General features: G+C 59.4%; 1 protein-coding gene across 17 annotated transcripts in view; it reads left to right on the top strand.

Annotated features, from left to right (window-relative positions):
• The first annotated feature begins 3,486 nt into the window (after window positions 1-3,486).
• The window catches only part of ATP2B4 (ATPase plasma membrane Ca2+ transporting 4), a 30,323-nt gene continuing 7,560 nt past the window's right edge, over window positions 3,487-26,249 (top strand). The window contains exons 1-20 of one of the 17 annotated variants that reach the window (XM_059831076.1): window positions 3,487-3,870; window positions 8,624-8,821; window positions 9,694-9,951; window positions 10,785-10,910; window positions 11,073-11,207; window positions 13,066-13,101; window positions 14,746-14,907; window positions 15,029-15,243; window positions 15,341-15,583; window positions 15,703-15,944; window positions 16,268-16,502; window positions 17,676-17,855; window positions 18,134-18,221; window positions 18,364-18,470; window positions 20,159-20,350; window positions 20,460-20,673; window positions 21,123-21,334; window positions 21,625-21,732; window positions 22,103-22,335; window positions 24,557-24,680. In XM_059831076.1, coding sequence (XP_059687059.1) covers window positions 3,675-3,870; window positions 8,624-8,821; window positions 9,694-9,951; window positions 10,785-10,910; window positions 11,073-11,207; window positions 13,066-13,101; window positions 14,746-14,907; window positions 15,029-15,243; window positions 15,341-15,583; window positions 15,703-15,944; window positions 16,268-16,502; window positions 17,676-17,855; window positions 18,134-18,221; window positions 18,364-18,470; window positions 20,159-20,350; window positions 20,460-20,673; window positions 21,123-21,334; window positions 21,625-21,732; window positions 22,103-22,335; window positions 24,557-24,680 — 3,504 coding nt within the window. In that variant the 5' untranslated portion in view covers window positions 3,487-3,674. Of the gene's footprint in view, window positions 3,871-8,623; window positions 8,822-9,693; window positions 9,952-10,784; window positions 10,911-11,072; window positions 11,208-13,065; window positions 13,102-14,745; window positions 14,908-15,028; window positions 15,244-15,340; window positions 15,584-15,702; window positions 15,945-16,267; window positions 16,503-17,675; window positions 17,856-18,133; window positions 18,222-18,363; window positions 18,471-20,158; window positions 20,351-20,459; window positions 20,674-21,122; window positions 21,335-21,624; window positions 21,733-22,102; window positions 22,336-24,556; window positions 24,784-26,249 lie in introns of all 17 variants that reach the window. The other 16 variants (XM_059831078.1, XM_059831079.1, XM_059831077.1 and 13 more) reach the window with 16 other exon arrangements.

Raw genomic sequence — 26,249 nt, forward strand, 5'->3', positions numbered from 1 at the left:
TGATCCTGCCTGGACGAGCTGCCCTGCCAGCCTGGCGGGGTTTGTGGCTCTGGGCAGGGGAGGTGGTGGCTGGTGTTGCTTTTCCTCGGCACTGTGCTTTCTGCCCTGGATGGTGGGAGATGTCCAGGCTGGAGTAAGATGCGGGTGGAGCTGAGCTGGGGCGTGGATTTCCCCCTCCTTCATGGGTAAAAAAACCACCCGAGCTTGGTCAGGGCTTGCTCCATCTCTGGTCAACTGCCGGGGTGGACGGGGTGGTGCTCACGTCTGCCTGCCAGGGTCTGGTCCGAGTGCGCTGAGCTGAGCGGGGAGGGTTCGTGCTCTTGCCGGCAGCCCAGCAATAGCTGCTCAGGCAGCAGCCGCAGGCTGGCGTGTGCTGGGCTGCCGGTGCCGTGGGCTGTGCCTTGGCAGCTCGTGGCTTGGCTGAAGGTGTCACGTGTGACACGTCCAGCTGATCATTTTTTTTTCTCTTGTCCCTCTCTGAGCAGCCCACTTTCCTCTCTCCCGTGCTTAAAAGCCAGCAAGTCCCTTTCCTTGTGCCAGTGGCCGCTCCGCTGCCCGGGGCGCACACACGCCGCGGGCTGCTCCAGCCCCGGCGCTGGCCTGCGACTGCTCTCCCCAGCCAGGACGGAGGTGTAATGCAGCCGTTTATTATTCCGGGCAGGTTTGTCTGCAGCACCGCATCGGCTTCGCCGCTCCTCGCCAGCCGCTCCCTCCTTCCCGGAGCGTGCACGCTCCTTCCCCCAGCTCACCCTCCGGCCCATGGGTTGAGAGGGTCCATGTCCTTTGCTGCTGTCACCCCCAAACTCCTCCTTGTCCGCAGCTCCCCTTGTCCTGCTCAGGGATGCTATCTGGGAGGTGATGCCGCTCCGGGGGTCCCGTGCAGCCGGTTCCCACACAGGGCAGGACAGTCGGGCTCTCCCACCTGGGCTGTGTTTTCTTGCCCTGCGTGCCAAGGGGACCCTTGGGGAGCACTTCTTCCTCTCCAGTGCCTGGAGGCTCTGGAAATGAATTATTAGAGTTAGGGACAGCGTGCTGAATGCCGCTGGAGTCATTAGGAGCTTGTTAGTGCATTAGCTGTTAGGGAAGCCTGAGCGCAGCTCTCCGCTTGCCCGGGACAGATCCTTCCCAGCCTGGCCAAGGAGCGCGGGAGCCTGTCCTGTGCCGGTGAGATGGCGCAGAGGCAGGCCAGGAATGGGTCTCTGACCCCAAACCGGGGCTGGAGGAGGATGCCCAAAGCAGACAGCAGGAGCTTTCCCATCCATGGTCCCTCCTTTATTCTTGACCGGCAGAGCGATTCTCCAGGGCCGGCGCTGCTGGAGGGAAGGAGCCTGGCGGCTGGGCACGGGCTGGTGATGATCGGTGCCCCGTGGGCTCCTTCAGGGGTAATTATGGGCTAGGCCGTTACAGTATTAATTAACTGTCTTTCTCTTAACCTCTGAGCTCTCCTCAGAAGATGTTAGTTGCTATGAAAGAGGAAAAAAATTAGTGTGTTGAGGTGGGGAGAATTATCTTTTTTTCTCTAGATCAGCAGGAGTCTGCTTAATTGGACCTGCCGTCTCCTACCTCCCGCTGCCACCAGCTTTCATGCCTTTAAATGATAGATGAGCTCGGCTCCCCAAGGAGCCGTGGGGTGACCAGGCTGGGCATGGCCAAGGATGCTGGTGCCCCAGCTGGTACTGGTGATCTCTGCTTTATGGGGCAGCGGCAATGCTCGGCCCCAGGGTGCAAGTTTGGGTGCCCCAGGAGTCGCAATGCCGTGGGGGGAGCATGTCCCTGTGCTCCCCATCCCTTTGCTGCCTGCAGTTGGTGGACGGGACCTTCCCGTGGCCGTGGCATCGCTGGTGTCCCTGAGGTTCGGTTGGTGCCTGTTGCCTCCTGATAACACAGAGAGCCGCCCTGGGCGTTGCTGGTGGAGAGGGGAGCTGCTCACAGGGGGCCAAGCCCTGGGTTGGGTGCGTAGGGAGGGGTTTGTTTTTTCAGGGTCTTGCTGCCCCAGGGGTTGCAAAGCCGGTGTGACTGGGGCAGGAATCGGGGTCGTTTGCTGCGGGGTGGTGCTGGGACAGCCCCATGATGGTCTGGTGCCCGTGTGTTGGGTTTGCGAGGGCTGGTGAATCCCGTGTGCTCCTGGGAAGCAGCAATGGGTATTTTTCCTCCTTCCTCCTTTTCTCGTCTGGCTGCTTGGCTTTTCTGGACACTTGCTCTGCTACCTCTGGACCTCTGTCTCAGTGCTGACACTGCCTTAGTGGCCATTCCCCTTTTGTTATTCATTTGTATTGCTCTAGGAAAGACTTTATTTTCTCTCCATAAAGAGCCTCCCTTGCAGGCTCTTTGGCTCTGTAGTGCTGGAGGGGTGTCTGGGAGCATCGCTGCCGGCAGCTGAGCTTGGGAACAGAGCCGGAGGGCACCTTGGACAAGAGAAATCCCTTTCCCAATCTGGCCCGTGCTGCTCTGCCTGCTCCCTCCATGTCCCTCATTGTCCCCAGCGTCCATCCCCTCTGCCTGGGATGCCAGCGGGGCACCCCAGGCCCCAAACCCCCTGGGAAGGGAGGGAGCTGTGGGATGCTTGTGGTCCCTGTCTGGCCGCAGTGCTCGGGTCTTGCTGGTTGGAGCGATTTTGGGACTCGCCTGCCCTCGGTGGCAGGGCTGGGGTGTAACCCGGCTGGCAGCAGTTTGGGGCTTTGAGAGCCGAGGCTGAGAGCCCACTCGCTGCCTTTGAGGGGACAGCACAAGAGCATGCAAGCAGAATACAGAGCGCTTCTTGAAACACGGTCTGAAAGGGTCATTAATGCAAAAGCCTCTTTATTTTAGAGAAGCATGCAGGTTTTAGTAGCTTCTCTGGTTCCTGCCGAGTCTCTCCGCTGATTAAAAGTCCGCTGGGTGCCGTGAGCCCCTTTCCGTCGCTGCCAGCTAGCTCGGTGGGATGCTTCTGCTTACCTGTTGGCAGTGTGGTAAGCCAGCGCTCCCGCCCCGGGACGGCAGCCTGCGGAGGAAGCAGCTGTTTTCCACTGCCGAGATGTATTTTTAAACCAAACTGAATGGGACCGTTTTTCTGGGCCGGGCAGCTGCGGGTTGAGCGAAGAACCACCTGGGCGCCTTTCCTGCCCAGCCCCACGCGCTGCCGGAGCTGCTGCCGCCGGTTTTCCCCATGGCGTGGCCAAGCGCTCATGCAATGACCCAGTCTGTGCCGAGCCCATCTGAGCTCCCTGGAAGGTCAACTTCTGCTCATCTAGGTTTTTTGGTCAAATCATGCTGACCCCTGGGGCTGGGTGAAGAAGGCAGTGCCTCCAAACAACATTATTTCTGCCAGGCGCCCACCCTCAGGTGCCGTTGCTCCCGCTCGCCTGTCCCGTGGGGCGCGTGCATTTATTAGCAGACCTCCTAATGCCGGTATTTTTGTTTCCCATCCTTGTTTTTGCAGCTCCAGTTGCTGTGGTATCCAGGGAGCCCTCCTCCTTCTGCGGGAGATGCACGCTGGTCGTTGCTAAGGTCGCCTCCGCGGTAACATGCACATCCTGTTTACACCTTTATCTGGAGAAGTTGGGCTCGGTTAGAGGCACCCGCTTCACCCGGGCAGCCCCCAGGGAAGGGGACGTGCCGAGCATCCCCCCGCCGGACCCTCAAGGGAGGGTGCTGCAGGAGCCGCGAGCCGGCGTCACCGTCACTGCGCCGGCAAGATGACGAACAACGTGGCCGACCATCACCCCGGGAACTCGGTTGCTGAAGGCAACCATGAGGGGGACTTTGGGTGCTCCGTGGTGGAGCTCAGGAACCTCATGGAGCTGAGGAGCGCCGAGGCGGTCGCCCGGCTCAATGACTCCTACGGCGGCGTGCAGACTGTCTGCAAGAGGTTGAAGACGTCGCCAGTTGAAGGTAAGCGGCTGTCCTGTGGTCTGCAAGGTGGGACCACCCGCTCAGGTCCCACCGGTGCCTCTGGGCTGGAGCCATGCAAGGTTCAAGCTGGTGGCTGGAGGGTGGTGGCTGAAATAACCGTCTTGTGGCTGAGCTCAAAGCGTGGTCCCATCGCACCGGGCATCCATCGCAAGCCTCGTGGGCGATGGCTCTCTGCATCTTAATAAAAAGATCATTTAAGATAGAGAAGGAGGAAAAAGAAAAAGAGAAGCAGAGTTTCCCCTGAGGTGTAGCCCGGAGCCCCACGTCCCCTGGGAGGATGGAGCGGAGGCGGGATGCGGGCAGGGGTGAGGAGCTAACGGGGCATAAGAGGGGTGCGGGGGGACTCCTCTCAGCAGCCCAGCTGCTGCCCCACAGGTCGGCACCAGCCTTTCCCCTGATTAATAATTTACAGTGCTAACGGCAGGCTGCGTGGGGTGCGGGTGAAGGAGAGTTTAGAGGTTAGAGCGTGCCCGGGGAAGTGGCCGGGCTGCGTGGAGCTCGTTTGCAGGGTGTAAGCAGCATCTCAGCCAAGGGACGGGCAATGCATCCCCAAAGGGCATCGCTGCTGGGGATGGGGAGATGCATGTGGGCTTCCCCCCAGATCTGCAGGGCTTCTCGAGTGGCTGCGGGAGCGTAAAACCTGGGTGGGTGCTTCTGAGCATCACAGGTTTGAGCGGTGGCAGTGATGCTTGCCTGCGGGTGCCAGGTCACTTTTGGGAGGCTTTGGTGGAAGGCTGTCTGTGGTATGGGCTGGTCTTTTGGGGCCCCCCGTATCGAGCACTGGGGCTCCCGGCGTGGGGTGGCTGTGGGTGCCTTTGCACGGTAATGCACCCCTTTCTCAGCATGAAAAGGGGTGCAGGGGGGAGAGACTCCCTGCTTACAGCACCGAGGGTTTACCTGGGGCTGGGAACAGCACTGGCAGGATGCGGCCCCGCGGTGGCTGTGTGGGATGGGGACGTGGCTGCGCCTCAGCTCTGAAAACTTGTGGGTTATTATTAGTGCTATAAACTGGGGATTAGCGTGTTTCCCAGCTGTGAGTGGGACCGGGAAGGGGAGACAATATCGGGATGTCATTAGAGAAGGGGGGGAGTCCCGGTGGAAATACCAAGTCCAGGTTGCAAAACAATGCGCTTGGCCCTGCCAAACTGGGAGCGTGCTCCTTTGAGGGTGGGAGGGGGGGAAGCGAACCCAAAAGGTTCTGCCTTGGCCTGATGGCTCTTGCTGAGGGTGAGGCAAAGGGGTGCCCTTCGATCCCGAGTGCCGCTTCCAGGCCTGCATTCCCCCTCTGCTGTGGCTGGCGTTGCTGTATCCCGTGCCTCCAGCATATCCCTGCCTCACCCTCTTGCTCTGGAGGTGGGCTTTGTTGCCTGTCCCAAACCCCGTTATGTTGAGCACTGAGAGCAAAGGAAGGTTATTTCCTACAAGTTGGGATTTTTAGGAGCGAAAGCCCAAGGCAGCCTGCTGCACCTCTGTCCGACCCCATCAGAGCAGGGCTCCTGTTGTGTCGGGACTGCCTCTCCACGGGCACCTACCCGAGAGCCTGACACACGGCGTGACACTGCCGCAGTGCCGCAACGAGGGAAACCCTGGCAGGTCAGGAAGCTGCAAGCCGGGAGCACGTCCCCTGCCTTGATGCATCCACGGGTGAAGCCTGGGAAACGGGGAGTGGGGTCCCCAGGCAGCTGCTCGCCCCAAAGTGCGCAGGGCAATGCAGGCAAGCTCAGGTTGTGTTTGCAGATGCGATATCCCAGCTGGGGTTTAGTGAAAGGTACGCAATCTGGGGAGTGCTGGCTATGTCTTGGCTATTTCCCCTGGCTATGTGGGGCTATTTCCCTCTGGGAAGCCCTTTGCGGAGTGCGGGGGCTGACTCAGACTTGACCCCGAGCCCCTCTCTGCTTGCAAACCCCTCCCGAGCTGGCACTGCTGGCCAAAGCCCGGGAGCTTCGCTGGACGCGTGGGCACGAGATGGGGCACCGCTGCATGCACGGGCACTGGGTGCGTGTCCCAGCTCCGTGTTGCAATAGGCAGCCCTGTGCAGATGTCTGTGCCCAGCCCCATGCTTATTATCTCTCTGCTTGTTATCCCGCTGGGATGGTGCACAACTCCTTCCACATGCGGGCAGGGAGCACGTGGCCATGTGCTCTTCCTGGGTTCCAGCAAAGGAGGCTGCCGGCACAACAGAGCCTGCCTGGGCAGTCCCCCAGACCTCCTGCCCCACCATAAAATATGGTGGCCCGTTGTGGGCAGCGTCTGGAGTGGTTTGATCCCATCTGGGTGCGTGCGGCTTCTGCCCCTCGGTGCTGCTGCTCCCCTCTCCGTGCTGTAATGTTGGCTGTCCACGGTGGAGCCTGTCACTGTCCCAGCGGGGCAGACACTGGCCCCAGTGCTCCTGGGGGCTGCCTTCACCCCGAGGGGTCCCTTGGGTGGTTTGCCCTCATATGGTGGGGTCTCTCTGCGCTAGTGTTTGTTCAGGGAGGGTCTGGCCAGCATCGGTGTGGGGGTCTGCTGGGACCTGCCGCTCTGGTTCTTGCCCCAAAAGGTGTCAGTGGACCCCAACCCCTTAGGGCTCCTCTTAAAGGGACTGGGTGATGGGGGGGCTCGCTGCTGGGTGCTGGCTTTCCACCTCCTCCATCAGACCCATCCCTGAGGCGGATCGGGCAGGGTGGGAAGGGGAGCGGGGTGGTGGCGGCGGTGGCAGCGATGCACAGGCAGCTTCAGTGAGTCACCGATTAAAGCGTCTCCCTTCCCGGTCTCCCCTGGGTGACGAGTGTCAGCAAACACCTCCCTGACTCACCCGCTGGTGCTAGCGGCTCCTGGGGCTGCCACCTCCTTCCTGAGCCGGGGCGAGGAGCCTGCTCCCGGGGGTTCTTTACGTGAAGGCTTTGCTACCCAAAAGCAGCTTTCCTGGGCTGCAGTGCCTCCCCTCTAATCAGGGACCAGCAACTGCACAGGGGTTTTGTTCTCCTGCTGTCACTTGTGGCCTCCATCCAAAATTTCTAATCCACTCCCCCACTAATCGTTACCCCCCCCGCCCTCGGCAAGGTCCTGCAGCGGCCCCGGCCGGGAGGGATTTGCTGGCAGCCCAGACTCGCAGTGCGTGCCTGGAGTACGTGCCCACGGCTTCTGCTCTTTGCAACCCTCCCTGTGTCAGCACAGATAAATTGAAAGCCCCCCTCCTCCCCACTTGCCCCAGGAGGGTGGGGGGCAGCTCTAGGGACATGCCCGTGGGTGGGACATGGGCTCTGGAGGAGCCACGTGTGCCACCCTCCCCTGTCCCGTGGCAGCATCCCACATCCTCGTGCGGGAGCGCGTGTGTGCCCGGCACGCCTGCCCGCGGCGCACGCCGTGCCTCCCCGGCCTTGGTGCCGGCATGAGTCAAGCCGCGGCGGTTAGCCATATTTTCCATCCGTCCTGTCGGGAGGCGTTGGGTGGGAAGCATTCCCACATGGGTTGGGCTCGGGGAGGCCGTCGGGGCCGGGAGATCCCAGGATCCTGCTGCCCCGTCACAGCTGGGTGGGGACGCCCGGGCTGCTGTGCCAGCATGTCCCCTCCCTGCAGCCGCGGGGTGTAGTCGCAAGAGAAAGGGGGATGCGTGGCGGGGGGGAATGGGATTCATCCTGCTGCTTCCTCCTGGCTGGGATGCAACGGAGCTGGTGGGGAGGTGTCCCCTGAGTGGGAGGGCTCGGTCCCTCCAGGAGGACATTGCTGCCAGGCTGCTCCGGGAAGTATCCAGGGCCAGGGAAGTGTCCCGGGCCCAGCGTTACAGCCATTACAGCCGCCTGCCCGGTGCATCTCGGGAGCTGGCAGCAGCCCCACGGGCCATCTTAAGGTGGAGAGTGGGGCGGCCTGGCACGGGGCTCGATTAAGGCGGTGCTGGGCAGGGGAAGCGGCTCTTGCCTTGGACCCCATCAGCTTTTTAATGGCTTTAATGCAGGGGATGACCGGGGAGGCGGTGGGACAAACTGCCGTCTCCCATTTTGGCCCCTGTCCCAGGCTGGGAGGGCTGTGAACGCTGCTCTGCTCACAGTCCCCCGCTACCGGGGGGCAGGAGCTCAGGCTCCCCTTTTGCTCCCCTCTCTCCGGGGCTGCTGCGTGCAGCTGGCGGGGAGCAGCAGCCCAGCTCAGGGCTGTCCCGCTCCTTCCCTCGCTCCCACCACCCTTTTTCAGCAGGAGCAGCCCTGTCTCTCCTCCACCAGCTCCCCGCGGAAGCCGGCTTGCCCACGCTGCCCCAGCCCCTGCGGCCGTGGCGAGGCCGTGGGGCTCAGCCGAGCTCAGAGACGCTCCTGCTGCGCCGCCGAGTCGTTCTCCGCGGCGGCTGTTCCTCCGAGCTGGCAGGAGAGAGGGATCAGGTGGCTCCGACAGCTCCGAGCGCCGCTCGCGGTGCCAGATTTACAGCTAATTTGATGCAGCATGTAAACAAGCCGGCCAGTGCCAACTGGCATTAACTGGCACTCGGGCGCTTCGCGAGGCTGCAGCACCGGGGAGAGGCGGCTCCGCGTGCTCGCCCCGGCCCCTGCGCGCTCTCCTGCCCGCGGCTCCAGCAGCATCCTGCCCCACCGGTTGGATGTCCCCTGCCCCATGGGTGATAGGAGCAAAGCCCTGCCTTGGCTCACCCCTGCCTGCACCTCATGCCCCCCATGCAGGCATAGAGCTGCTCCTCACAGGGGTCCCACCGGTGCTGGTGGGCAGCAGCAGTGGGGTTTGTCGTCATCTCCGTTTCTCCCCTCTCCAGGCCTGTCTGGGAACCCGACCGACCTGGAGAAGAGGCGGCAGGTCTTCGGCCAGAACTTCATTCCTCCAAAAAAGGCCAAGACGTTCCTGCAGTTAGTGTGGGAGGCACTCCAGGACGTCACGCTGATCATCTTGGAAATCGCAGCCATAATCTCCCTGGGCCTGTCCTTCTACCACCCTCCAGGCGGTGACAATGAATGTGAGTCCCTGGGGTGGCTGCGGCACAGTGGGGTGCTCGGTGGGGGACCCACGTGAGCCGCCGTGCCCAGCCGTGCGGGAGCAGGGCTTTGGGACAAGTGCTGTCTGTGGAAGGTCACCCCGTGGGTCCTGCCACCCTGGTGCAGATGGAGCAGGGAGCTACTCCTGCTCACCCTTTAGGTGGTGGCTTCTCCCCATCCTTGGCACGGTCCCATCCATGTCCAGGGACCTGCACTGATGGATGTGTCTGGGCACAGTTGTCACCATGCCATGGCTCAGAGCTGCTCCTTGCTGCTCCCCCAAAAGATGCTCAGAAACCAAGAGGTCCTAGTCCGGTGGCTTCCCAAGTACCATGGGGCTTCTCTTTTGGTTTGGGCATGGAGGGACAAGGCTGGCTGTGCCCTGGTACCTCTCCCCGACCAGGGAGTGTTCCTCCCAGCCGTGATACCCCACGTGTGGCTGAGCGACAGCACTGGGTGAGTTTCTCCTCCCCGGCCCTGGATCTCTGTATCGCTGGAGGAGTCGAGCAGGGGCAGGGATTCAGAGATGCAGGGAGACGGTGACTCACTCGAGGGTCACGCAGCGGAGGGAGGGCTGGGTGCTGCAACTGGAAATAGAAGCCAGTTGTCCCGGCTCTCTCAGCCCAACCTCTGCCAAAAATGAAAAGTGAAAAAAAGAGTGGAAAAAAAAAAAAACAAACCCCAAATACCTCCAGGGATGTAAAAACCCTTCCCTGAGAGTGGGGAAAACCCTTGGACCAGCTGAGGGAGGAGGAGGGAGGCGCAACTGTCTTCCAGGCTCTGCTCTGCACGTGTTATTCAGAGGAAAGAGGGTGTCTTGTTGTGCAAATGAGTTTTCTCCTTCCAACTGCAGTGTGCGGCCAGTCGGCGGGTGGCGTGGAGGACGAGGGCGAGTCGCAGGCCGGCTGGATCGAGGGGGCGGCTATCTTGTTTTCGGTGATCATCGTGGTGCTGGTGACCGCCTTCAATGACTGGAGCAAGGAGAAGCAATTCCGGGGCCTCCAGAGCCGCATCGAGCAGGAGCAGAAGTTCACGGTCATCCGTAAGGGGCAGGTGATTCAGATCCCGGTGGCCGAGATCGTGGTGGGAGACATCGCGCAGATCAAGTACGGTAAGTGGAGGCGGCGGCAGCTGGGGTCTGTCCCTCCACCTCGGGAGCCTTCGTGGTTTTTCCTCTCTGCTTTGCCAGCCCTTTTGCCTCGAGGGGAAGTGTGGCTCCTCCAGTTACTCCATTTTGCAGTGTGCCGTGGACGGGAGCAATGGGAGATGCTCTACTGACCTTGCTGCTTGCTAGCCTGGAGCTGGGCTGGCAGAGCTAAGCCAGGCTCTGCACACAGCTTTGGGTTGCTTTAGCGACCTGCTGGTCTCAAAAATGATGCATTTTCACAACCATGTCCTTGTTAGAGAACATCTCCTTAGCAAGGAGGAACATCATCTTACCAAGGAGATGTAGCTCTTGGGTTAAACTGGGTCCTGCTCCTTGTTTACCAGGGGTGCGCTCATCCCATGCAGCTCCTGTCAGGAAGGAGAATGGTCCAGCATGGTGTTTGTTTTCACATAGGGCTCTTTCCTTCCTTGGCGGGGGGGATGATGGGATCGTGTAACAGTTTGGGATGGGATGATGGGATCGTGTATCAGGAGGCTTTGGGAAGGATATGGAGCTGATTCAGTAAAACCAGATGGGGGAAGCACTGTCTGATTGAGCAAACATCCTCAGAATGAATGCTTTCATCAGTGAAGATTTTGGACCTATTGAACATCGTGTTGTAATACCCATCTGTCTTACAATACCCATCTGTTGCTTCTCCTCCCTCTAGATTTGGTCTGAGACTGAATTTTGAGTCCTTTTGCTGAGACATGAAGCCTCTTCCCGGGACGGGGCAGGCAGAGGTGAGCTGCGGCTGTCTGGGCCGGGGTTGACCCCCCTCTTTGCTCATCTCCTAGGTGATCTCTTGCCAGCAGACGGGATCCTGATCCAGGGCAATGACCTGAAAATAGATGAGAGCTCACTGACTGGGGAGTCAGACCAAGTCAAGAAATCGCTGGATAAAGACCCCATGCTGCTGTCAGGTGAGGATCCTGGGCGGCTCTCACGTGGTCGGTGCAGGGCTGGGCTGGGTTTGTGCCATGATGGAGAGGTGACTGCTCCCGAGTCCTGTGTCCCGGTGTTGGGGAGGAGATGGGAATGGCGTGCCAGTGTCCTGTCTCACTGTGGCCTTCCTGCTATGCCAGGTACCCACGTGATGGAGGGCTCCGGCAGGATGGTGGTGACTGCTGTGGGTATCAACTCCCAGACAGGAATCATCTTCACTCTCTTGGGTGCGGGAGAAGGAGACGAGGAAAAGAAGGTGAAGAAAGGTAAGAAGAGCCACTGAATCTGCTTTTTCCCTCCTTTTGCCTTTCTCCCTTTCCTGGGAAGCGTCCACCAGTGTGCAACCAGCTGCGCCCACATCCGTGGGGTACGGTTGAGTGTTAGTGCCCGTGACCCAGGCAGGTACGGTGAGCTCTCGAGGTGGCACGGGGGATCCCTCCCTTCTCCCACAGCATGGGGATCGTGCTGCTTGAGGAAAGCCCCCCGTACACCCAGACCTCTGCTCGCCAGCTCTTTCGGACTCAGCACCATCTCTCTCTTCTCCAGCCGGCTGCAGCCTGGAGTTGCAGGGTGGGGGGGTTGAGGCTCAGAGGGAAAAGTGGCCGATAGCGATGCCCCGCCGTGCCGTGGCACGGTGCTCATTGCCTGCCGTGTGGTGGGAAGGTGAGTCCTGGTTGTCTGCAGGATGTTAGTAGCCCGTCCAGCACCCTGAGGACTTTGCTGAAGGTCTCTGCTGGCATCCCCTGAGCTCCCCGGGGAAGGAGGCGAGGCGCAGAGGATGGCAAGAGGGAGAGGAGGGTTTGTGTGCTGTGGAGTGGAGGGTGGGAGAGCAGCCAGGCAGGCTGAGGTGTTCCTGATCATGCTGGGACTCGAATGCTTTCCTGCCTCGGCTCTCACATCTCACTGCTTATTCCCCTGCTCTGTGCCAGCTCTGATATCAGCTTTAAAGCCAGCATCAGTACAAGCCAGGCTTGGGAAGCTCCTGCTCTCCCCCGTGTCCCCGCAGCCCTGTTCAGCAGGTCTGGGGCTCACTGGGAGCAGCCACGATGTGCGAAGAGCTGGCAGGAGGGAGCTGCCGGCTGGCATCGCTGGCTGCGCAGGCGTCCCTGCGCCGGGGAGCCCTTCCCGGGAGGCGATGCCAGGCGGGGAGAGGCTTGCCGGGCCTCTCCTGGCAGCCGTTTCGGCTCTGGGCCGTATGTGCACTGGGTTTCTCCAGCTCTGCTCGCCTGGGGCAGGCGGCTGGCTCGCACCGCTGCGGTTTGGTGGCTGTGGAGCTCTTGGGGTTTAGCTGCCAGCTTGGAGGTGGGAGTACAGGGTGAGACATGGGAACGGCACTGCTGTTGGAGCTGAGCAGCAGCTCGCCAGGCGCCCAGGCACGGTGCTCGGTGTTTTCCCAGCCTTCAAGGTCTGTCACTCAGCCCCACAGCAAACCCAGCTCTGTGCCTTGCAGCCCTCGATTTGGGAGCTTTGAGGGGTGAGGGGCTTCACCGGCTCATCCTCCACTGTGGTGCTGGGGGGTGATGGGAGGAAGGTGTATAAACCCCTTATCACACAAGGCTTGTTTACATTGCAGCAGCCCTGTGCTTCTCGTGTTGTGGAGGCACGTTGAGGACCCCTGCGTGTGGACCTTACCCACCACAGACATGGGGGGCAGAGCCCCCCACTACGGGGATAATGCTGCCCACGGCAGGGGACAAGTCTGTCCCGCCTGGGTGGATCCGCTTGTGCCCGATGGCACCGGGAAGCAGGGAGCACCTATGCTCCACACGTGCTGCACAGAGGTCAAACTCCGCGTATGGTTTCTTCTCCCCAAGGGTCTGAGACACCACTGGCACCCTTTGAAGCACTGGCGGGGGTTCTAGCGGGTGCTTGGCAAGTGGGGAAGTCTGAAGCCTTGGGGACAGAGTGCCTGGGGGAGTCAGGGAGCTCCAGAGCCTCCCCGGTGCCGTGAGCTGTGGACCAAGGCATGCGTAGTGTCCAGAGGGTGACCGCAGGGTGCTGAGCCCTGCGCATGGATGCCGCTGGAGCAGTGCGCGGCCCCTCGGAGCGGGGCCGACCCCAAGCTGTCCCATCAGCTGGACACTGAACGTGGGTCCATGTGCTCAGCCCTCCACCCTTTCTCTCTTTGAACAGGTAAAAAAACCGGAGCCCCTGAAAATCGCAACAAAGGTAACCAGCCTCTCCATCCTTTGAACCAGCACCACACTAACTACCGAGCATTCCTCCTTCCTTCCTTCCTTCCTTCTTCTCATCAGTCTGTGCTCTTTGCTGCTCCGGCGGGACTCTCGCCTCGTTGTCCTGGGAGAGGGTGCAACAGTCCCGCAGCCAGTGGCCCCGGCATGGCATCGCGGTGCCTTCCGGCACCCCACCGCGGGGCTGTGCATAGCTGGGATGGGGCTGGCCGGCTTCCCTCGTGGCCACCTTGCCCCTGCGAGGAGCAAAGACTTTGTGCAGGGAGGACAGGGCCCTTCCAGCAGCCCAGATCATTGTCAGAGCACCCCTTTCTTGGGGCAAACCTCATCCATGCTGACATGAGCCGCAGCCGTGACCTGGTGGCTCTGAAGCCCTTGTGCCCATCAGAAGCCGTCCCTCTGCAGGGGGGCAAGGCTGAGGGGGGAGACATGGGTCCTCTCATGCTATTCCTGGGACGAAGTGTCCCACGGGGCCTGGCCAACGTGACAGTTGCACCCTCTCCTCCCATGGCCTCGACTCCGTGAGCGTCTCCTCGCCAGTGTTTCTCACACTGTTCTTTGCAGGCTGTGGAGGAAGCCCATTTCTGCACCTCTCTCTCCACCTCTCTCTCTCTTTCTCTCTCCTCTCAGCAGTTTGAGTTTCCCTCCTTCCCGTCAGACTGTCCGGGTGCTTGTTTTGTCCGTGTCGGGTCTGTTGTAACCGTGGAGGTGTCCGATGTGGAGCAGCCGCGAGCTCCAGGGTGTCTCGAACCATCGAGCGGCGGCAGCCGGGAGGGGATGGGTCCCAGGGCGGCCACGGGCAGCTATGGGGCCACCGCTGCTCCTCTGGCCCGACAGCCCAGGAGAAGCCTCTTGGGGGCGGGGGGGGGGGGAGTTTCCCACCCTCTTCCCTTCCCATCACTCTCCAAAACTTCCAGCTGACCTGGGTCTCCCCGGTGCAGACCTTCAGCTGGACTAGACCAATTATAGCAGCTGAAAGCCTGACTGCCTCAGGTCCTAAAAACATGATGGATGGCTCAGGGCTGGAATTCAAGGAGCTGGCTCACTCCTCTTCTAACTCCATCCGAATTTCTAACCATCCCCCTCCATCTCATTCCCTCAGTGGCTCCCCTGGCAAGTGATTCCTGCTGAGCTGCCCACAGGGCACTGCAGAGGCAGCACCAAGTGTGCGTGGGGCACAGAACAGGGATGCTCATCAGGGAGATGGGGGACGAGAGCCTCTCTGGGGTCAGCCCAAAGTGCTCCCCGTCTGCTGCGGGGTGTAAAGCAGCCCGCAGGCAAGGCTAGAAGAGACCTGCCTCCACCCCAAAGCCTGGCCAGAGGGTTTCTTGCAACGCTGCTTTAGAGGTGTGACCGGTGCAGGGGTCATGTCGCCAGTGTCAGCTCTGAGGATCCTTTATCCGTGGGGCTGGGGTGGATGGCAGAAAACTGCCCCGTAGAGAGGTGGCAGGGCCCCAGGACACGAGGTTTCCATGTGCTCGGACGCGTGTGTCATCGGGAATGGTTCTTGTTCTGGGTTTTCTCTCTCTCTCCCACCACCATCTTTCTCAGTGGTGTCCTACAGGTTTTCCCGGTCTCTCTCCTATTCACACATGGTGTCTTATTTTGCCCTGGGCTGTAGCTAAAACTCAGGATGGTGTGGCCTTAGAGATCCAGCCCCTGAAGAGCCAGGAAGGGGTGGAAAATGAGGAGAAGGAGAAGAAGAAGGTGAAGGTGCCCAAGAAGGAGAAGTCTGTGCTGCAAGGGAAGCTCACGCGCCTGGCGGTCCAGATCGGGAAGGCGGGTGAGTGGCGGTGGCCTGGCATGAGCTGTCACCCCAGAGCTCTCGCTGGAAGTGGCATGGGGAGAAGGGGTTGTCCCCTTCCCCTTCATCCCCTCACCTGCCGCTCTCCCTCTTTCCCCAGGGCTGATCATGTCGGCCATCACGGTCATCATCTTGGTGCTGTACTTTGTGATCGACACATTTGGGGTGCAGGGGCGGCCCTGGCTGGCAGAGTGCACCCCCATTTACATCCAGTACTTTGTCAAGTTCTTCATCATCGGTGTCACCGTGTTGGTGGTGGCTGTGCCTGAAGGGCTCCCGCTGGCAGTCACCATCTCCCTGGCTTACTCCGTGAAGGTGAGACCACGATGCAGCAGGGTTGCTGGGGGCATGATGGAGAAATTCACGCTTTTGGCTCTGACCTTCCTGGTCATGGTTGCATGGCCTGTTGCAGAAAATGATGAAGGACAACAACCTTGTGAGACACCTGGACGCATGTGAGACCATGGGCAACGCCACCGCCATCTGCTCGGACAAGACGGGCACACTTACCATGAACCGCATGACCGTGGTGCAAGCCTACGTGGGGGACACCCACTACCGCCAGATCCCTGACCCTGAAGCCATCCTGCCCAAGATCCTGGACCTCATAGTCAATGGTGTTGCCATCAACTCTGCCTACACATCCAAGATCCTGGTGAGTTGGAGAACCACCACCTTGTGTCCTCTGGTCTTCTCGCTGTTGGCCATCCCTGCAGCTCCCATCCTGCCGTACCCAGGTTTGGCATTGCTTTTCCTTTCCTTTTTCCTCTCCAGCCACCCGAGAAGGAAGGGGGGCTACCCCGGCAAGTGGGGAACAAGACCGAGTGCGCCCTGCTGGGTTTCGTGCTGGACCTGAAGCAGGATTACCAGGCTGTGCGGAACGAAGTGCCAGAGGAGAAGCTCTACAAGGTCTACACCTTCAACTCAGTGCGCAAGTCCATGAGCACGGTGCTGAAGAATGGCAACGGCGGCTTCCGCATGTACAGCAAGGGAGCCTCCGAGATCATCCTCCGCAAGTAACCATCCTCCCTTGCTATGCTGGTCCTCTCCCCATCCCATGGGCTTTAGGCTCTCGATGCACTGTGGAGCTGTTTTGGAGGGCTGCAGGGTGAAGGGTGCCCAGGTGCTGTGGAGCGGGGAGGTGACTGTCGGGAGGTGCTGCCATGCAAAGTGTTTAACTCTCTTTGGGTGGCTTTGGTAAAGCTGTAGGGAGCTGTGGGTAAGGGGGATGCCCCCGTTTTGCAGATGGGGAAGCTGGGTGACAGGGGGAGCAGATCGCTGAGCTGGCAGCACGTGCCACTGCTGGTCTCCCTCACCCTCCATTCCGGTCCTGCATTAGATGCACCAGGATCCTCGACAAGAATGGAGACCCTCGGGTGTTCAAGGTGAAGGACCGTGATGAGATGGTGAAGAAGGTGATAGAGCCCATGGCCTGCCACGGGCTGCGGACCATCTGCCTGGCTTTCCGTGACTTCCCCGCTGACGCCGAGCCGGACTGGGACAGTGAGAACGAGATCCTGTCTGACCTGACCTGCATCGCTGTGGTCGGGATAGAGGACCCTGTGCGACCGGAGGTACCGAATCCCAGCTCTGCCCTGGCTGTCCTCCACCCCAGCCCCGTTCCTGGGCCAGGAGCACCTTTCCCTGCTGCTCAGGACCACGAGTCCCTTAAGAAAGCACAAGCAGCTCCTCTGCATCCATCCCTGAAGTGCCCCATGCTACCAGCTCCCTGCTGCCAGCATTTTGCTCCAATACCTGGACATAATGACCCGGTGGCAGGTTTTTTCCACCCAAACTTCCCCCCAACTGCTACCAGGGGTCTGTGCACAAGCCAGGCTGGTTCCACATGCAGTTGAAAGGTGCATGGAGACACCATGCAGGGGTGACAGAGGGGAGTTGGGAAGGGACAGCGCTGATCTAGCTGGTTCCTCCCTCACAGCTTGCTGCCTCCCTCTGCCTCTGCCGCAGGGTTGACAGGCAGGCAGCTGGGCTAATGCAATAAGCCCTCCGATACCTGCCTCTTGATTACATTTTGGAGCTTGCCCCTGCGCTCCTGCCTTGCTTGCATCTTTCCTGATTAGATGTTCAAGTATCTGGGTCTGGGAATTGCATTACAGATGCCCCGTCTGCACCGGCTCTGGAGGCCGTTGATTCAATTTGCTAATTTCTCACTAATATCCTCTTCCCCCACCGCTCCGTAATAGAAAAACCCATTAGTGCAGCAACGTGCTGCTGGAGTGCTGCGAGGGGGCGGACAAAGTGCCCCTGTTGTGATGGATCACCGGGCTGTGCCTCGGTGCCCCGCACTGTGGCGTGCCAGGGAGGAGGCAGTGAGGTTGCCTTCCCCTTGGGGCAGGGGCTGGAAGATCTCGCGCTGTCTGTGCCGGAGGAGCTGCTCCAGACACGCGCACGAGTCTGGCTGGAGCCGCGGCGAGGGCAAGAGGCTGCGGTGCAGGAGCAGCTGGCCACAGCAGCGAGCAGGGGCAGGCATCCTCCCCGGTCCCTGGTGGCTTCCCCCCATATCCCAGGGATAAACGGCTGAGCTGTTTCGGGGCAGGGGGGAGCGGTTTTGGTTCAGCATCTCATTCCCAGTGTGAGCACTGAGCTGAGCTGCAGGTGGAGCTGAGCTGACCCACCGGAGCCATTTTAGGGAAGGATGGGAGAGGAGCTGCCTGGCTCCCGGGACACCCCGTGCCAAACCAGAGCATCCTGCCCTACCTGTCCCCAACTCTGTCCCCATTCCCCAGGTGCCGGATGCCATCCTGAAGTGTCAGCGTGCAGGGATCACTGTCCGCATGGTGACGGGGGACAATATCAACACCGCCCGTGCCATCGCCACCAAGTGTGGCATCCTGCTGCCAGGGGAGGACTTCTTGTGCCTGGAGGGGAAGGAGTTCAACCGGCTCATCCGCAATGAGAAGGGAGAGGTGGGAGAGCAGCCCCCAGGTCCTGCTCTGCAGTGGGTGTGGGTGGCCTTTCCAACAGCCCCAGCAGCGTAAGGCGCTGAATCCCGCTGGGTTTTCCTCCTCCCCTTGGATACATGCAGCTGGTCCCTCCTCTTGCTGGGATCCTCAGCCAGCACAGCCGCAGGGGTGTCTGAGTGCTTGGAGGCAAAGGCACTGTCCTGGTTGGGGTTTGCTCTCCAGTGGGGCAGAAGGTTTCTGGGGGGGTCCCTTCCCTTTCTCACATGTGCCTTGTCCTGCAGGTGGAACAGGAGCAGCTGGATAAGATCTGGCCCAAGCTGCGTGTGCTGGCCCGCTCCTCCCCGACAGATAAGCACACGCTCGTGAAAGGTGAGCGCCTGTCAGCCCCCCCAGCTGCTGCCTCGCACCAGAGCGTCTCATCCTGCTCTGCCCAGGTGCTTTTGCAGCATAATCCATGCTGGCAGCCTGCCCTTAGGGCTTATTTTCTCTGAACTGCTTGTCTCTGTTTCAGGAATTATCGACAGCACCGTTGGTGACCAGAGGCAGGTGGTGGCCGTAACCGGGGACGGGACCAACGATGGCCCAGCTTTGAAGAAAGCTGACGTTGGGTTTGCCATGGTATGGACAGGCGGCGGGTTTTCCCTGGGGGCGGCTTTCGCTCTCTGGGGTGAGAAACTAACGGCACGCTTGGTTACTCTCAGCACTGAAATTATTTCTGGACCGGGAAAACTCTTTTCCAAATCTACAGGTTGGCTTAAAAAGAAAAAAGAAACTTTCTTTGAAGGTTTGATTTAATTCTCATGAACTTTATAGGACTCTTAGTAAAAGATCGATGGAAAGCAATCCTCTGAGAGCCTGGCTTAGGGCTGGGCTCCTCTGTCCCGCCTGGAGGGACTGTGTCAAGCTGAAGGTGACACCGCGCTTGCAGACCACCCAGAGCAGGGTCCTGCCTGGGCCCAGTTTCCGAGATGTGGGGTCCAGGAGAGTCGTGGGAACCCAGTAACTCAGCATGACTTGGTTTATCCCTGCAGTTCTTCACCCAGGCTCGTAACGGGCAGCCCAGGCTCTGAGCGTGGTGCTGACACTGGCTTGGGGAGTTTATTTACAGTGAAGAACTCCGATCTCCTGGTTTGCTGCTTTCCTTTGCCCTGTCTGAAAGAAGCAAGAAAATAAACCTGTCAGTTTTAATGGGTTTCCTGTGAATTGTTTAAGTTTAGGTATGAGAGCAGGAGCCAGCTGCTGGGTGGAGCCTTAGGAGCCCATGTAGGGAGCTTTGAGCAAATGAGACATTTTTGGGGAGCAGGGATTTTTAGGAAGGTGTTAAATATCCAAGTGCAATTCTGGAGCCTTTAGGACAAACAGCAGAAGGTAGTCTGTCTTCTCTTGGGGACCGTACAGCAGGACTCCCTGTCCCCATATGCAGGATCAGACCCTGGCCAGGCGCTGGGCTTTGCTGGGTGCTAGGCACCGGGGCCGTGCTGCCCTTGGGTCTCCAGAGAGCGGGGATCAAACAGCATGTGGGGTACCTTCAGCTCATCCGTCCACCTTGCTCCCAAGCTCATGCCCCGCAACAGCCGGGGGTGTTCCCGTCTGAGATGGGTCTTGCAAATCTCAAGAGAGCTTCTCCGGGAAAGCACCAGGGAACCGGCTCATTACGGGCATCGCTCCGGTGCATTTAATTACCGCAAAGCGAGCGCCTCTGTGCGCCGGCGGTGAGAAACGCAGCGAGCCCAGCTCCTGGGGAGCAATCGGTGTCCGGCTGAGATGCTGCAGGTGACTTTTGGGGGAGGCTGTGGGCAGCCCTGCTTGCTGTGGGGCTGCCATCCACCTCGGACGGGGCAGAGGGCACCAGGAAGGTGCCGGGGCTTTGGGCTGCTGAGCTCACGCTCTCATTTGGGGGTCCCAACCCTCGCTCGCAGCAGAGATGCCCAGCCAGGGATCCCCGTGTTCCCTGGCATAAGGAGGAAGTGGCGCTTACAAGCCGTTTTCCAGCTTTGCTGCGCTGCGGCCCCTGTCCGGGGCACGCACGGCGACAGGCTGTAAAGCTGTGCTGACTCAGAGCCCCGCTCTGGAGCTGAGCCGGTGTCCGTCCTTGAAGGCTTTGCTGCTTTGGAGCCTCCGCTCTCCGGGGTGCGTTGGCGCAGCCACGGCAGGACTTGCTGTCAAACGCAGGACTGGCACCGGCTCCTCTGGCTCCGGTGGATTTTTCTCTCGGGGCCGTTTCTGGGAAGAAGCGGAGCCGGGTGGATGGTGAGCGTGAAGCTTGCTCCGTGACTCACCCCATCGCTTTCTCCCTGGTCCTCAAGGGCATCGCAGGCACGGATGTGGCAAAGGAGGCTTCGGACATCATCCTGACGGATGATAATTTCACCAGCATCGTCAAGGCGGTGATGTGGGGACGTAACGTCTACGACAGCATCTCCAAGTTCCTGCAGTTCCAGCTGACGGTTAACGTCGTGGCTGTCATCGTGGCCTTCACGGGCGCCTGCATCACGCAGGTACGGGGCTGCTGGCCTCGGCAGGAGGAGAGCGGAGGCTCCTGTGAAATGGGGAATGAAGAGAGGGCAGTTTCGGTAGTGTGACGAGTTCTCCCCCCTCTCTCTACAGGACTCTCCCCTGAAGGCTGTCCAGATGCTGTGGGTGAACCTGATCATGGACACCTTCGCCTCCTTAGCCCTGGCCACGGAGCCCCCGTCCGAGTCCCTGCTGCTGCGCAAGCCATACGGCCGCAACAAGCCGCTCATCTCCCGCACCATGATGAAGAACATCCTGGGGCACGCGGTGTACCAGCTAACTATCATTTTCACGCTGCTTTTTGCGGGTGAGCTTTGAGGCCCTAAGAAACAACAGGGGAAAAGGAAAGGGGCAGAGTCCCAGCACTGCCTCCTGAGCCGCCTTTCTTCACCAGCGTTGGGGAACCTTGTTCTCAGCTGTCACTCGGTGCCCTCGCGTTGGGCAGGACAGAGCTTATCTAATAATGGATGGGAAGTCGAGGGGTGTTAAGGGAGAGGATTTATGTTGAGGGTCAAGACCTCGCTGGGCGCAGAGACAGTTTTAGCCAGAGCAGCAGGTTTTCAAGGTTTTTAAGGAAATAAGGGTTCAGTGGGACTAGCATGTGGGACTCCAGCTGCGTCAAGGGATCTTCAGCAAGAGCCTGGGATCCTAATTCCACATCTACCAGTGCAGAGCAGAAGTAAGGAACAGGATCTCATCTTCTCCTCTCTTCCCTGCCCTTCCCCATCCCCTTCCTAAAACCCCTTGTCTGCTTAGGGGAGAAGTTCTTTGACATCGACAGTGGCCGGAACGCCCCACTCCACTCCCCACCCACTGAGCACTACACCATCGTCTTCAACACTTTTGTCATGATGCAGTTGTTCAACGAGATCAATGCACGCAAGATCCATGGGGAGAGGAACGTCTTCGAGTCCATCTACCGCAACCCCATCTTCTGCACAGTGGTGCTGGGGACATTTGCAGCTCAGGTGAGGCTGTGGGAACAGCGTGGGAATAAGACGGTGGGGCTGGGAGGGGACCGTGACACAGACAGGACCAGTGTCTGCTGCAGTCACTGTCCACAGCTCTGTCCTGTCCCCTTATTCTTCTCCAGCAGCTACTTGGTGACACACAAGCCTAGATGTGAGGTCCTTGTTCCTTTCATGATCCCAGGGAGAGGGGAGAAGATGTGTGGCCCTTGGGACCTTTTCATCATGTGGCTGTGCCACGCAGCCCTTGAAGCTCCCCGGTGTGTGACTTGTTCTTTCCTGTGCTGTAGATCATCATTGTGGAGTTTGGTGGGAAGCCGTTCAGCTGCTCCGGGCTCACCCTGAGCCAGTGGTTCTGGTGTATTTTTATTGGAGTGGGAGAGCTCCTCTGGGGCCAGGTAAGAGCCAGTCTGAGAAACATACCACGTGCCTCCATGCCACAGAATGCTCACAGCCCAGCCTGCCTCTCCCTTCCCGCTCCCTTGTTCTCCCCAGTATTTATTCAAGGCAGCTTTGGAAGGGGGTGATGCTCCGTCCTAGTACCACACCACCAGCGAGGAGAGGAGGTTGCTAATCTACTCCTCGTTCCCACCCTGCTTGCAGTGGGGCACATCCAGCAGTGGCATGTCTTGGCTGCATCCTGGCATCTCTCAGCTGAGTCCTGGCAGCTCGCTGCAGGAATGCTCCCCCATGGTCAAGGCTGGCGGTGGGCTCCATGCTGCCCTAGCCCGCAGGCTAAGGAGCCGCTCTCTCCCTGCCTCTCCCCAGCTGATCTGCACTGTCCCAACCAGCCACCTGAAGTTCCTGAAGGAAGCTGGGCATGGCATCACCAAGGAGGAGATCCCAGAGGAGGAGCTGCCTGAAGATGTGGATGAGATCGACCACGCTGAAATGGAGCTGCGGCGCGGGCAGATCCTGTGGTTCAGGGGTCTCAACAGAATACAGACGCAGGTACTGTGGGGCAGGGGGTACTGTGGGGCTCTTCTTTCTCTCTCTCTTTCTTTCTCTTTCTTTCTCTCCAGGGGCTCTGTCTGGAAAGAGGCGACGGCTGCTGCTCGGAGGATGCCATTGCCTCCTGGGCTAGACTTCTTTCACCACCTGTGCCTTTCTGGGTCTGCCCTGGTTGGGGAACCAGGACAGCCTGGCTTTCGGGGACAGCTCGGGGCGGGGGGAGGCACCGGTCTGTTCTGATGCAGAGCGCAGCATCCTGCAGCTCGAGGCCAGGCTGGTCTGCAGGAGGCTGGATGTGCTGCCGATGGCACCTCGTGCAGCAGAGGAGGGGACTCGAAGTTGCAGTGGGCCTATGGAGCTGCCCGGGCTCTTACCCAGTTGTGCAGCGGGTCAGTGTTGAAGCTGCTCTCGGTCACTGCTGGGACGCCGCTTCCAGCGGGGGAACATGTCCAGGAGGGATCTGCCTGCACGAGACCCTCTCCGGTCTCGCTTCTCTGCTGCTCTCTGTCCTTCCCGACGGGCTTTGGCCAAGGGTTCTTGCCACCCATCCCTGCCAGCTCTCCAGGCGTGGGAGGAGAATCTACCTGTTAATACGGTTTTTATATCAGCTGACTCAGTTTTTCCTAAAAGGGTGTTTTTTCCCCCGGACTGCTGGCTGGGCAGGGCAGGGAGAGCTCCCTGCAGCAAGGTCACTGCCCCTCATCTTTCCTTGAGGCCTGGGCAGAGCTGCCCCATGGAGGAAAGCTGTAGGTCCCCAGTGGCCCCTGGCATTCAGGGCTGCTTTGTTATCCTTCGTTCCTCCTCCTCTGGCCCTCTGACAAATGGAGATAACCAAAATGGCCCAGACACAGGGACTGGAATGAGCACAGCAGCCATGTTGTGCCGTGTTAACTTTGCTTCTCCTCTGTGAGATGTTGCCTTGATGGTTTCAAGGTGAAGTTCAGCCTCGATTCCCTGCCCGTTGTGAGCGGTGAGAGGCGGCCAGGCTCTTCTGGCGACCCAGGGCAGCACTGGTCACCGGTGCTGCGGGCGGCTGAGCTGCCGGCTCAGCCTGGCTCATTCACGTGAAAGATGTGCTGGGAGCACTGGGCTGTTTCAGAAGCGGTCCGGATGTGTTGGGGGCCTGGTAGGTATGAATGGCTGCAGTACCAGCGGCCAGGCATGCTGCTGGGGCTGAGCCCGGAGCCTCCGAGGTACCTCCCTGCAGCCGTGGTGGACCTGGGCTGAAAAGAGCTCTTGCAACTTGAAAAATGCCTTCTGGCCGTTGGTGTGTCCTGGAGCCTCTTTAGGGACTCCTTTCCTGGCTGTGGTGCCCTGCATGTCGAGCAGAGCAGCTGGCAGGTCCAACACGAGCGTCTTGAGGGCTTCTGACCCGAGTCAGCAGGTCTTAAGCGAGAGCACAGGGCTCTTCCCCGCGGGCCAGCCGGGTGTGCTGGGGAAAAGAGGGTCCCTCTGTGGAGGGAGATCAAACTGCAGTGTGTAAAATGCCTCCCAGGTGAACTAGAGCTGCTTGTGGGTCTGGAGGAGGTGTCCCTTCCCGAGGAGCTGTGTGCTCTACCAGCGGGCTGACTGGCATGGGGCTGGGGACAGTCAAGCTGCAAAGTGTCTGGGAAGCCACGGTAGCACCCGGATGCTGCTCGGTTCCTCAGCCTCAGTGTGCATCCACAGAGCAACTGTGGCCTACCACCAAGGCTCTGCTTCTTTGCTGCACCCCTGCCCGCCCCTACCAGCTCTGCTTCTGAGCCCTATGCAGAGCCATGAGCCTGGGAGAGAGGCTGAAACATCTTTCAGCATGGCCGGCTGCCGTGGGAGCTGCGGACGCGTGGTGTGTCCCAAGATTTGGCCCCCAAGCTGTACATCCCATGGGGCTGAGGGACCAGAAACCCTTTCCCAGTGCAGTCTTCTGGACCACCAGCTTCCAGCTCACACCTCTGCCCACCGTCTCTCTTTCTCTGCTCCTCCTGCAGATTGTCGGGATAACCCAAGGTGTTTCCTCTGTTGCTCCCTCCCACCGCAGTCTCCTTCTTGGTGGTGGGATAAACCCTGTCCCTCTCGTGCCTGCGAGAGCTGGGCAAAGGCTGGAAGCCGACCTCTCCTCTGCTCCCAGAAACACCAGCTGAACCCAGTGCGGGTTTACGGGAGCGCGGGGTGGGGGGGTTCTCTCTTCCCTCCTCCCCACCTCTCCGTCCTCCTTCTTCCTTCTTGTCCGTGTGTGTCTGCCCAACCTCCCTGCTCCCCTCCATCCCTGACCCCTCTCCCTGTCTCTGGCCGGGGCGACACTATCTCACTCTCTGGTTCTTTGCAGATGGACGTAGTTTACACATTCCAGACCGGCGCCTCCTCTTTGCAGGGAGCCCTCAGGAGACAGCCTTCCATCGTGAGCCAGCACCACGATGTAAAAAATGTTTCTAGCCCAACCCATGTAGCTCTTTCCTCCGTCAATTCCACTCCCACCACTTCTGCTGTTGCTGCTGCTGCTGCATCTCCTCCTGCGGGCAGTGAGTGATAGTCTATTACAATGCATGACTTCTAATAACCACAGAGAGCACCTGCACCAACCTAACCCAGCCTGTTCTCTCTCCCTCTAAACCTTGACTCGCACACTGATTTCCAAAATTAAGGATGGGGCGGGAAAACTTTTTGAAAAAAAAAAAAAATAGTTTTTGTGCTGTTGTTGCATCTTTAACAAGTTTACAATACTTTCCAGTCCATCCCCCCCCATTCCTTGTTGCTTCCTCCATTTTTACCTCTTCTCCTCCTTTGCAGGACTGATGTATGAGTCCACCCTCCTGAGGGGTGCAAAAATTGGCGATTCTTGTTAAAAGAACCGTGTGTTCATGAGCAACTAAAAGCATTGCTGTGAAAAGGGCACGCTGCGCCCAAAAGCTGCCGTTTCTTTCCGATGTGGCTCTCCCCAGCCCCAGGATGCCCCAGGAGGGCAGGGATGGGCAGAGGCGTTGCTTTACCAAAGCTGTAAATCTGTTTGGAGGCAGAGTGGCTGCTCGGACCTTCCCACAGCAGTCAGTGTGCTACTGGGGTCGGCTGGGCCGCGGTAACGGGCTGCCTGTATGCTCTCTACCTCTTGCACGCGTGTGAGAAGGGGTGTTTGCTCCTGCCTTGGTTGGGAGCTTGGACGGTGCGTGAGAGCAGCCGGTTACTGTGGCTCAGCTGGTCGGTGGTGACGCATCGGAGCTGCTCAGAGCCACTCACCTGCAGCTCAGCCCGCTGTTTCAGAGCTGGCTTGTAAGCAAGCAGCCTCCCCTGTCCCGCCTGTGAACTTGCATGCTGTGTGAGACAGAGTTGAGCGAGCCCACGCACGTAAGCGTGCCCTTTGCTGCCCTGGAGCTCTACGGGGACAGCACAGGGCTCCGCTGGTCCCCTGTCATAGCTGGAGCATCGCTGCCCCATTGCAGTGGCTCATCAGTGCCCGGCTTGTTCTGCACACACTGGTTCTCGGTGTACGCAGAGACATGGGACTTTCTGCATGCAAACGGAGATGGAAAACATGGCCCTACTGAACATCAGTGGCAAAGCTGGATCCTGGACCTAGCTGTGGGTTTCCAGTCCAAAGAAAAGCCCTCTCTGGTGCAGTGCCCCTCTCCGTGTTCATTGTGAGCTGTGTATACTGGCTTGTGAGCACGTGAGCGTGAATTCTCTCTGCAGGGCTGTGCCAGGCTATGAGTAGGTAGTGTATCTTTCCCGGATAATTGGCTTTTTTATTGCACAGTCATTTTCCGTGTTCTCCTCTTATTAAAGAAATACCCTCGGTGACTTTTTGAATAGCTTTCAGTCTCCACTGTTTATGCACTGTGGGAGAGAAGAGAGAATTTCTGATAATTTTGTTTTCTCTCTATTTAGCTGACACTGATGCTTGAATTTTATTTTGTTTAACCCCAGTGTTTCTGAAGCAGCGCAGCTGCCTTCTGTTCCCGACTGCATCTGTGCACCACCAAGACTTTCTAAT

The sequence above is a fragment of the Gavia stellata genome, chromosome 30 (assembly GCF_030936135.1).
Source record: "Gavia stellata isolate bGavSte3 chromosome 30, bGavSte3.hap2, whole genome shotgun sequence".
NCBI classification, from domain to species: domain Eukaryota; kingdom Metazoa; phylum Chordata; class Aves; order Gaviiformes; family Gaviidae; genus Gavia; species Gavia stellata.